This window comes from Dermacentor variabilis, chromosome 4 (genome assembly GCF_050947875.1).
Source record: "Dermacentor variabilis isolate Ectoservices chromosome 4, ASM5094787v1, whole genome shotgun sequence".
Classification (NCBI taxonomy): domain Eukaryota; kingdom Metazoa; phylum Arthropoda; class Arachnida; order Ixodida; family Ixodidae; genus Dermacentor; species Dermacentor variabilis.
The window spans coordinates 44,378,620-44,390,846 of record NC_134571.1 but is presented as its reverse complement, the minus strand read 5'-3'; the positions used below and the strand labels follow the sequence as shown (position 1 = coordinate 44,390,846).

The window sequence follows — 12,227 nt, the reverse complement described above, 5'->3', positions numbered from 1 at the left end:
ATGGGATGCTATCGGTCTTTGTCTCCTCGCTTCACATTTGGGCTACAGCAAAGTACAACACCTTTCGCTTCACCATGCGTACTGTTCTCACGCATCTTGTAGGCCCTGCGCAGTTTTGCCACACAGCCACCGCACAGTTCCTTGACAAAAGGCCAAGTTATGCTGAAAACGATCGCCTGGCATGTCAAGCGCTTTATTCTCCCTTGGGAGAGTGTAGATATGTAAATAGTTGTGAAATTGAAGGAACATGGATCGTAAATATTTATTCAAGTGCCAGTTGCATTGTTGAAAATCATTTATTTATATCTGCAGTGTAAATAAAAGAATCTGATCCATCTTCAGTGCCAGCTTTCATCAAAGCAAATAATAGACAAGTAAGTAAACAGGGCATGACTTCATGGCGACAAAATAGCAGTGTGGTATTCACTATACATGAGACCCAGTACACTACCAACGGGCCGTTGGCAGATGTTAAATCGCATAAATATGACACAAGCATAATGTTTTTTTTTAAGCTCCTGCACAACCATTCATCTTCATCCGGCAACTTCACAGCAAGAAAGATGTGTCTTGTCTGTAGCACGAAATAGTTTCTTTTCAATGACTAGTGCCATAAACCATATGAAATAGCCGTCACATTCTATTAAAGAACGAGAAGTGAGAAAATGCTTGGCACCTCAACGGTCTTTCATATAACAACGGCTGCAAAAGCAGCCTGGCAGTGAATGTCAAAGTAGTGGCCACATCGATGGCTACGTTACGTATATCACAAGCTGTGCTCAACTAGAATGGGGGCTAGATTGTATTGCTATCATAGGTAAGGACACCTGAAATACCACAATAACTATCACAAGTAACAGGCACTTGGTGTTAAAAATATTCAAATTCGGCCACTTTGCCTTCCGTAGGCACGAAAGGTTTGACATTACAAACATGATATACATATGGCATGAAAATTCAATTCAGTTATCACAGCGTTATAGTTAAGTGCACCTATATGTGTGCGAGACAATGTTGAAGTTGACATAAAAGTGATTGCATAGTGTACATCTTCCCTGGAAAAACAGTGCACATTGAAACATATCAGACACAGCAAAACGAAAGTAAACAAAACCTAACGAAAATATTCAAAAAATTCGACATATGCTTTATAATGCCACACTTGGACAAACTTGCACTGCAAGTAAAAATACACATAAAAATGAACTTGTGAAAAAAAATATGACGTATGGACAGGAATGTACGGAAAACAGTCATATCATCCTTTAGTGCTACATACAAAAAATGTGCATTCTTGTTTAAAGTGAGATCACAGCACTACCAGTTTTCGCTGCCATGGTCATGCATGACCTGCACATCATTTCAAAAGGCTGGCTACAACTCGTCACAACTGAGGACGTGTGGGCACCACCACCAAATGCTGCAGCGGTGATTTGAACGAAAAGATAGGCAACTCTTGTACCTGTTAGTACTAAAGGATGCTATGGGGGGTGGGAAAAAAAACCCTATCCCCCATGGCTGATGCAGCTCGCGTAGGCCATGCGCCGGGGCAGCCAGGAGCTGGCGCAGCGTGGTCGCGATGAGGCCAGTGGCCTCCCGCAAACCGCGCATCTCCGCTGCCAGCCGCTGCTGGACCACATGGGACGCCCTCAGCTCTTCCACCAGCTGCTGATGACGCTGCGAAACAAATTCACTTACTTCAGCTACAGCTTATGCAATGTAAATGTTTGGCACTGTTTGCAAGCGTTATAGTTTCAGCAAGGATACTCTTGAGGGCAGTGAGATCATATACATATGATATGAGAAATGGCTGTGCAAACTGATACAGTCTGTTATGTTAAAAACATGTTAAAAGTAGCAAATCCTACCAAGCCGCCTCTGCTTGCAAGAAGACAGTGTTGGTGACTAGTTGAACTGATATACAAAAGATGATCACGCCGTGGTGATACATGGAACCATGGAAATGTTTTATAGGTTGCTATGTGTTAAAGAACACCTCAAAGGAGATATATAAACGTGCATGAGCCAATGAGCCCAATGACTACAGATGCCTCTCATGTATAATCTGGTTGTAACGTGCACTACCATGCACACTAATCCCCTCTTAAAAAATGACCTGGTGAAGTTGTACGTACCTGCCTATTTTGTTGCAGCAGCAGCCAGTGGAAGTTCGCGGCCTTCGCGTTAGCAGCCTCGGCCAGCTGCCCCTGCCGCGCATACTCGTCGGCTGCCCTGCAGGCCGCATCTTCAAGTGACTGTTGCTGAGGTGGCCTGCGGGGCTGCTGCCGAGTAGATGGTCCTAAAAAGTAAAATCAGTAAACAGGATAAAAAAAAAATTTGCTCCGTCCTGCGTAGAGACTTCAGTGGTTCGTTATCAAGTGGAAGCCCAGAAAAGTAATTCCAGCCACAAACCATTCCCAAACTGAATAGTACATTTGCATAAACAAAAAGACACTACAGCATTATAAAATGCTACACTGATAGTAATTTCAGCTTGTACGCTACAGAAGCTGTGTGACAAATGGTATTAATAGTCGAACAGAATATTGTTCTATTTTGCAGTGACATTTAGGCGGGCACTTTTTCTTTGCCACGTAAAAACAGAAATACAAAATTTCTGTTTAAAAGGTCTTAACGGACACCGCTTTGTTGCTTTAAGTGATGTGTTCGTATTGCAATAGCTGCTAAAGTGCTTTACATGCAGTGCCACTTGTGCCTGGATCGGTGCCAATGGACACGTGGGCAGCTGCTGGCGGGGCAGGGGCACGGGAACAGCAGGACGTTCCTCTTCACTGGAGCTGTCCTGCTGGAACAATAAAGTACAGTGGACATAATGTGATTAAGTTCCATCAACCGTTTGCAATGTCTATTTCACTTATAGATAATAAATTTCTACAGTACATTCTTAATGCAGCATGTGACATACTAATGACTTAGAGCTTTCACTACTCGTTAATAATGCTTTACGGATGAACGAGCCATGCAATCCATCACAAGGTGCTTCTTAACAGCATTGCTTTAACAGCAGTGGGGCAGCATTTCAATTTCTACAAAGTACGGATATCATGTGCTGGCATGTGTGCTGAATTGAAAGAAAACACACAGAAGCACACAACAGCAAAATATTCACCATCACCGAACGGTGTATCGGCCCTAAATTGGTACACATAGCAACAAAAATTGCTACACACCTCGGCGTCGTCGAAGAAAAAAATCTACCGGAGCGGAGGCTGGGTGGGTCCTTCCAAGGACTTGAAGCACGCGGCCCTCCAGGCCGCCCAGCTTCCCGCCTCCCGTTTTCCTGCAAGTGCACGAACACCGTGAGCTTATTCCTTTACGAAGATGTTGCTAGCCTCGGGCTCACTTTCTCAGCGCCCACCTGAGCCGCAACCCTCCGGTAGTCGTAACAGAGGAGCGCCCACTACAGGCGTTAGCGCCGGGCTGTCTTGACTGCCGGACCGATCGCGTTCAGCCTTCAGCGACTTCTTCTCAGAGAGGTTTTTTCCTGAGCAGCACTCATACTTGGCGAGAGACTTGTGGCACCTTTCGCCAAGTATGGGTTCTGCTCAATAAACTCAATGAGCATGGTGGCATGTGCCGCCGAAACTCGCGCGTTTTTCGGTGGAGACGCCATTTTTTTTCTCGCTCACAGTTTTCGCCGGTCCGCAGCGAATTAATACCAGCAAATGGTACCGTTTCAGATATCACCATGCCGTTAAAACATAACGGTTACATTTATTTAATGTGTTGTTATTTTTATCAAGACATAAGTGTTACGTCAAATTTGACACAATTGAGTAACCAAAAAAAAAAAAGCTTTTCTCTTGCAAGTTATACAGCAGAAGTATCTGTACAGTCCGCAGGGGGAATCTATCACTGCACAGCAGTGTGTGGCAGAAAAAAGAAGAGCCTCTCTTACAGACCACCTTCGATTTAAATCAGGACCGACATTCGGAGATAGTTACGATTGTTGATACAAAACGTTTACTTACCAGCTATCTGTTCAGATGTACTGCCTTCCAACCTTCATCGATTCTTGCGTATCCTATGTGAACAAAAGCATAAGTGACCACCATGCGATCAGCGCAGATGTTCAGATGCTACTGCTTGGTCATTAAGCACAAGAAAGAATGATGTGTTTACTCACCGAGCACTAGGCTTTCACAGTCTCGATGATGTTCACAGCTTCGAAAATTCTTCTCGCGCGAAAGTACATCCCGGACCCCGAGATTTTATCGAATCGGGCAGCGTTACGGGCAAAAATACACCAAGTGCGGCCCACAGAACCGATCAGCTGTTTTCACGTAGCCGCCATCTTACGCGTGCGTAGCGAAATGGATTGGATGCGGAATTGGTGCATGTGTGGCTATGACTTGAAAAATGCAAATATTTGTATTTACTGTCAAGCGCGCTCCGACTTTTGTTACGTAAAAAGATTATAAAACAATTTTACTCTCAGCGACATACAATTGTTCTTTTATTAGTCGTTTATATCTAAATTTTAGTTGCTATACGGTCCCCTTGCAAGTAAAAAACAAGCAAAACATGCTTCCGGCAACGATGGAAGCTGCCGATTGCGCAGATTGAAAAACGTCACAGGTTACCGCCCCCATACGCGTGAACAGCCGCGTCATTTTGACGTCCGGAGTTTGGAATACTTTTCGTTTGGAGTAGAGTTGCGTTATCGCGCCCATAGTCTGATTTTGGCGAAAGTGGTGACCACCGATGCCGGAGCACTTCCCCTATAAGTAGGTGGCAATTTTGGGACGGTTGCAGGGGACGAACCATCCGAAAAAAGAGATCATGTAGAGCCTGATGTGCACGTATCTGCACTGGTCGTCATCCCAGGGACGTTTCTGAAGCTATGGACAGCCTACAAAACAAAACTCGCAAGACAGAACAACCTGTTTCCACTTGCGGAAATTAGTTTCTTCGGCACCGCGCGCTGCGCGCACTGTTCTAAGCACGTGCACGTGCTTCATTGTCGCGCGCCGTCGCGTGAGGAGAAGAACGAGAAAAAGCCGTTCGCTTTCGTGCAGCTTTGCGATGGCGCATCCACGACAAGACGCCAAGGTCCGTGGCCAGCCCCTCGAGGTGAGCCAGCCAGGCACCCCAGCATTAGCAGCAGGGTCACCGCCGTGGTCCGGCTTCCAGTCACCGCTGGGAGCTTTAGGTTCACCACCAGTCCTTCCGGCTGCCATCGTTGCCCGCAGGGACCTCTATAACGTGGCAAGCGCGTACGTCAGACCCTCCATTCGCTCTCCTGTTCCGGCAAGACAACGACACGGCCAGGTGAACCGTGCCTCGCCTTCTATCCTTCCCGCGTCAGTAGCAGGGACGACGGACACGTCGCCTGTGCCACACTCAGGGACCGCTGAGGATGCGCGGCGTTACGCCGGCTTTCCAGGAGTGCCGGCGTACGTATTGGCGCCGGATGTCATAATTTTCACCCCGCGCCAGGCATCGTCGCCGTTACAGGCACAGCCAGGAGAACCGCTCACTGCAGAGCCACCGTCCGACATTGCTGCTGCTCGCGCCGCTGCGACCACCGATGACAAACCGAGCCCAACTCAGCCGCCCTTAGTACCGCCACCTGGCGTCGAAAGTAATTCCGAGGACCAGGCGAGGGGCAGAGCCAGGACTCGCCTTCGGTTCACGCAGGCCTGGGCACTCTGCGTCGTGACTATCGGTACGCTCATGATGCCCGCGGGTCTCGTGATGCTGTCTTACATGAAAACTCCGCCCGTAGGCAGGAACACGGCGCGTTCCCGCTCCTTTCCGGTCTCGACAGTTTCGTGGACACACGTTCCGTCACCGCCGCATGCGCCAGGAGGTAGCACCAGCTGGCCAGCCCTGCCGTCGAACTGTACCGAAGCACCGCAGCTACGCGTACAAATGGCCAACGTCCAATTTCAGCCCAACCGGCCATTCCATCTGGAGCCGATTCACACTGTTTTCTGCATTTACAACGTGACCCGTTTCCAGCCATTTTTCGACCAACTTGGGCAGACGTATGCGCCGCAAAACATGCCTCTCGAGTACTGCCGGAACATCGTGTACTGGTCGATGGCAGTGGGAGCTGACCAACCGGAGTCACGGGCCCCGGAGTTCGACGACAAATACGGCATGGCCATGCTGCGTCGGCTGCTCGGTTCGTCGCGCTCCTCGAAGCCAAAGAAGTTGCTCGTGGCCCTCGGCGGGTACCAGAGTGACAGTGTGCGCTTGACCGAGATAGCGCGAGACCAGCGACAGATGGCCTCGTTCGTGAAGAACGTGGTAGAGGTGGTGAGAAGTCGCTCGCTGAACGGCGTCGCCCTGCACTGGGTGCGTCTGGGAGCTGCTTGCCGCGCCACCGGTCGTGACGATGATCTGTCCACCGTGTCTGCGATAGCGGACGCCATTTCGAAGGGGTTTTCTGCGAACATCATCAGCCAAACACTTGTCACGCTGCTTTTGCCCGCTGACCACGCCGTGGCAGGTCCGCTGGTCAACGGGCTCGTGAACGTGGTCGATTACGTCATCGTGGAGACGCACTTGCTGCCGTTGCCAAGCGTACCATCGCATAAACTATGCACGGACCTTGCCGACCAAGTGACCCGTTTCATCCAGTCGCTTTCTTTGACTCCAGAACAGGAGATGAAGGTATGCGTTCTAGACCTTAGGTTTGTCATGGCGTTTGGGGCAAATTTTTGAGCCCCTCAATACATAAAACGAATTTAAATAGAAGTGAGGGAACCCGCACCACCAAAGTTATCGCAGGTTTAACGCCAATCAAAAGAAAATGAAAATGGGTAGGAAACCCAAAAGGAAATTTAGCAAGAAAGCCAATTGTGTAGAATAAGAAAATTCCAAGGAGTAGCCGAAGAACCAAAGCAGAATTAGTGGTTAACATAAACAGATGATGGCCAGTGCGTAAAAGGTCTGCATTGAGAGGGTATGTAGTGTATGGACCATCCGTTTGGTTGGTTTATTGGTCAAATAATATGTGAGAAGGAGATGTAATAAGAAAGAAGGAAGGAAGAAAAAAAGAAACAACTAGAGGGGAGAATAGAGCAGTCAGAAGAAGAAAAATTAAATAAAAATAAAACGTTCCGAATCTTCGGGTCATTGCGCCATGAACAGAGCCCGGTCAGGTTAAGCATTGTGGGAAGACGATTGATGCAGGTTGACGGACTGGCATGACTCTACGCTCCGAAGGTAGAACAGAAAAGCTGGAACTGAGGGATGTAAGATAAATCCGGGGCCCACATGACAGATAGAAAAGATTTTTAAAAAAGGCGTGTGGGTGAAAAGAAGTACCAGGGTAGTAAAAGCGAACTGGTGCGTATAAGTGCAGACGAGATGCCTGAAGTTGACGAGTAGGGGTAATGAAATCAGTCATTTCGTCTTTAGTGTCCTCGAAGACAAGCTTCACTTTTTATGGCATAAACGAGGAGACTGAAGAACGAAAGCTGAGAACAGAGAAGAAAAGGAGATCAAAGAAAATGAAGCGGGAAAAAGAAGAAAAAATGAGGATGAAAAACTCGTGCATGGTATGTTCATCTAATGCCACGTATTGAATGCGAATAAAGATATAAGGCGGTAGAGTCCAATCAAAACTGCTCTCTTCCGTTTGTCTGTTAGTGGCGTTTTATAATGTGCAGGCGTTAGGGTAACCGCGTGGTTGTCTTTGAGCAGGCAAGCGATCTGGCAACTTCAAATGGCAATCATTAAAAAAAGTGTTGCATGTCAGTGCATGTCGGTGAGAGACGGAAACGGAAACAATAGAAGGGTAACCGGGCGGATGCCGTGATGAGATGGACAATCGGTTTTTTTGAGCGGGAAAAAGGTTGGTATGCTATCAATAGTCGGAACCCATTTGAAGAGTTCCGTATCGGAACTATCGAGCGTCCGAGCCGCATTCCACTGAGCGTAGGATGTGGCGCCCATCCTCGTTTTTACCAAGGTCGGAGGAGCAAGAACGAATCTGGTTAAACCGTGTGACGCCGCGAAACTGGCAATGAGGTCGGCGAGCTCATCGTCGTCGACACCTCTATGCGCTGGCACACGGAGAGTGCCACACGGCGCAAAGAAGAGACGGAGATGAGCAGGTGTTTGATTTCATGTACATGAGCATTGGTTGTTTTTAGATTAGCCAACGTGGTAAGTAATGAGAGGCAATCTGAGTAAATGTTTAGGAGAGTGTTTAGTGGCAAAGTGCAGATATGTACTACGGCTTCTAACAGTGCGTCTCTATTGAATAAAAACTAGTGGCGCCAATGACTTTGTATCTGCCGACTTTAGTAATTTCACTATGAGGGTTGAAGAGTACGATAGCTGAATGAGCGGAATGTGTAGCGTATGAACCATCTATATACAGCTGGTAAACAGGACGAATTGTTACCGTGTGGACCTGAGTGAGTTCAACGCGGTAAAAAAAAATGAAACGGTGTTTAGACCGGGATGAAGATTCCAAGGGTTGAAAGGGCATTGAATGTCCTCTGGGTTGTATGCGGTAGGGCCATAGAAAGTGAGGGCTTTAAGCCCAAATAACGAAAACTGAGCGTTTAAGAGCTCCATTTCTATGGGAAGCGGAAACGCATTAGTTAAGGCCTGCAGAGATGACGTTCGCGTCGTGCAACATGCACCTGTTATTGCTAATAAGAGTGTGCGTTTAATAGCAGTAATTTTGAGCTTGAATCTAGACATAGGAAAGGTCGGCTACCAGACAGGGGATGCATAGGTTAGGGAAGGAGAACCTGATTGTAGAGGAGACGACTAACAGATGGAGACAGCGAATAGTGCCCCCTGAAGAAGAAGGGGAGGCGGGAAGAGAGGAGACCCGATTTGGTTCGAAGGTAGTTTAGGTGATCATTGAACGTGAGATGCGTGTAGCAACTACCACGCCTTATGCCGACAGTGTCGTCGGCATAAGCCGACGACACTGTAACGCGTGTGTGTCCTAAGGCGTCTCATCGAGCTCAGAAGCCCTCGCGTGGGGCTTTTTAATGATTGTGAATTAATGAGGCAGAGAGGGGGTGGCATGGTCATGCCGTAAACGAAAAATGAGAGTCCCCCCTTATAGTTATAGTTAGCATGAGCGTCATAATAATGGTCTTCAAAGGTGTGACGGAGTAAGGGACCCGTAGTTATTTGGAAGCGCCTGCGTAGCGAATGGATGCGTTTGCGTTCAAGAGTAAGTTCTAGGGTCCACCATGAATTAGTAGGCCTCTGCGGCGGTATAACCCAGAGAGAGAGAGAACGCTGTAGAGGTGATCGAATAGAAGATAAAATTTGGCTATGACAAAATCAACTGCTTCTGGTGAAAGTAACGCCGTTTATCCTACTACAGTGAACCAAGACAAACGTACGAAAGACTGTAAGGAGGAGGAGGTAGGGTGCAAGTTTTCGCCGAGTTCCTGTGAGCCTCTAACAGTACATACGCTTCCTGGAGCGCCCTTGAATGAATGCGACATAAATATGAAGGTTATACCGACCGACTGACCTACCAACTGATGAAAACTGGGCGACGAAGAGAAACTCAACCATGGAGCTAAGGTTTTTGATCAAGGAACTTGCCTTCGTCATGGCTCTGGCAAAGACGGGTCCTCCGTCAAAGCATTGGCTCTATGCTAAAACTTCTCTTGTTAGTCATTGTTGATAAGCTAGTTGTTCGTCCACTTTTGATCGCCTCAAGTTTCCATGTTCCTATAATTATATCTTCTTCGGATAAATAACTGATTGACTGACTTAACGAAATGACTGATTAAATTAACTAACCAGCCAACCGCCTCACCAACTAACTAATGAACAACGCAAACTAACCGGCACAACGAACGACCGAGTCTGTCGTTGCTAAAGCAGGTAATGCGAACTTTGGTCTCCTCTCTTGTTCGCGCAGGTGTGCAGCGGCTACAGTTTGTCCCCATTGAAGGTGTCGGGGGAGGGGCGAGTCGGCGAGAGGACCAGAATTCGCTCTTACGACGTCGACTCTATTCTGAGTGGCCGGCGCGCTAGGGGCAAAGTGTCCGACGTGTGCGGCAACAAGACAGAACCATGCCACTACTACTTGCTGGACAGCGACTGCTTTGTCGTCAACCCGCACTCAGACCGGTCGAACGTGTTCTACCTGTTCCACGCGAGGGACACACTGCAGGCCATCGTATCGCACGACGCCGTAATCAAGACGCGCCGGAACGTCTCGTCGGACCGTTGCGCCGCTCTCTTCGACCTCGACATGGACAACTGGGACATACGACACACGTGCAAGGGCTTCAATTTGACGTACATGCACCTGATGCATTTCCACGCCAGCGTCGAAGGATTTGCCAGCCCCTTCCAGTATCTGCATAGGTGCCAATCCGGGTTGGGCTGAAGCGAAGACTGGGAACACACCGGCGGCACGTTTCGCGTGGCTTGCGCTTGAAAGACGCGGTGCATTTGACATGCGCTCGCACGCGCTTCGCTTCTCTCGCGTGCGCATTCTCGCGTTATTCTTTCGCCTATTTCAGGCCTGCCACAAGCAAGCAGCTTGCTTTCAATTATGGAACTAAGAGACTGATCGTTTTTGAATGGCTTTCGTGGCAGCCCCCTAAATCGTCCTGGGTTAACTCGAAATCTTCAGAGATTATGATCGTCACTTAGCTCCCATTTTTCTACCACTATTATAACATTGGAAATTACCACATTCTAGCCGTTCATTATATTACACGTAGCAACTTTGCAAGTTGCTTGCTTTCTTTTATTCAAAGCACCTTTGTATAAACGAGGTATCGTGCGTTACGGCGTGGTTTCTGCGAACGGGGCCACTGACGTAAGTGCATGGCCTTCCTCCGCGACATGGGGCACTTTGACTCATGGCGCTAGCAATAGGCAGCCACTACGTGTCTTGGTGAATACTGTGCCTGTGTTCGTTGCCGTGTGGTTTCGTCATACCGTCCAGTGGGCGCTCGACGAATGAGAACGATTGCCACCCAGGTTTGTCGTCTCCCCAGATCTGCGTCCTTGGTCGGATCCTTTGTTTTATTTATGCTTAATTTGGCACATGTTGCACTAGAGGTTTCCGACAAGATGACATGAACCAGTGCGAAAACCAACTTGCTATCGCCTGTAATAGCGGTAAGCGTACGTACTGTAACATTGTGCCACATCTTGAACAATTTGCCAAGCGGTTGTGCATACTTATCGTCGCTGAGAGCGGCCAAGGCCACACCAGTATTTAAGAGGGATCAAAAGGTCAGATCTCTCTCTTTATGTAGGCAGATGTCTGTCCCGAGTATCCTAATTAACATGAAAATATTTTTGCGACACGAATTTATAAATTTCTAGAAAAGTACCACGAAACATGTCCACAGCAACGCTCGTTTTGGCAAAAAAAAAATTGCATCTACTGCAGTCATGTCTCTCACCCAAGTGCTTTACACAGCACTAGGTACCATGCTTGTCGCACTGGTGTTTCTTATCCTGAGGAAGTGTTCGATACCGTGGCTCGCCACGTCCTGATAAACTCGAATACAGGCTGCGGAATAGCTCGAAAGATTTTTACAATACTGCGGTCGGGTATAGTCTTAATGAATGAATTCATATCCGCACCTGAACTATGGTCCTCACAGGTGTTCCCTGAGGATCAGTTTCGGTACCTTCGCTAAGCTCTGCACAAATGCTGATGCATGCCGGTGATTTAGATATAACAGCGAGATGGAGCTTATGTCCAAGGTGCTGGACAGTAACGCAGAGTTGAATAGCACTTCTAAGTGGTTTGCCGAAATAAAATCAACAGAATTAATGCAGAAAAGAAAGCACGAGTGTTCACTCGCGAAACAAGCCTGTGGATGTATTTGTAGCTCATATAAACTTAATGACGATTTGCTCGAGTGCACTTATTCGTCCACACGAGCGATTGTAATTTACACTGGAGGAACCACATCGACACGTTATGTAGTAGTCATTTAGTGGGCTGTAATTATCTATAAACACTTGAAATTGCTTTGACAACGAGAGCGTATATACCCAATATTTCGCATTTATACAGTCGATTTTACATACTGCAAAGAATCATGGGCGTGGACTTCTTTCTTGAGCAGTGCGTAAAATAAAGGTAACGAAATAAATCTACAATAATAATCGCACACTCCGACATATGTCATCCTTGGAAACCAATGTTTCCTAACATGCCGGTACTGCCACTTGATTTCAACGTTAGCTAAAAACTGTTCTGGTCAGTAACAGTATAGCGAGGCATAGTCACC

At 47.6% G+C, this 12,227-nt stretch overlaps 1 protein-coding gene across 1 annotated transcript; it reads left to right on the top strand.

Moving 5' to 3' along the window:
* The first annotated feature begins 4,930 nt into the window (after window positions 1-4,930).
* On the top strand, window positions 4,931-11,894 carry LOC142579036 (uncharacterized). Its single transcript, XM_075688839.1, has 2 exons — window positions 4,931-6,642; window positions 9,881-11,894. The coding sequence occupies exons 1-2, from the start codon at window positions 5,047-5,049 to the stop codon at window positions 10,352-10,354; spliced, it is 2,070 nt and encodes a 689-aa protein (XP_075544954.1). The 5' UTR covers window positions 4,931-5,046; the 3' UTR covers window positions 10,355-11,894.
* Window positions 11,895-12,227: the final 333 nt, after the last annotated feature.

Coding starts and splice junctions, on each gene's coding strand:
- LOC142579036 (XM_075688839.1), top strand. CDS start 5,047: ATGGCGCATCCACGACAAGACGCCAAGGTCCGTGGCCAGCCCCTCGAG. Junction 6,643..9,880: donor CTCCAGAACAGGAGATGAAG/GTATGCGTTCTA, acceptor TTGTTCGCGCAG/GTGTGCAGCGGCTACAGTTT.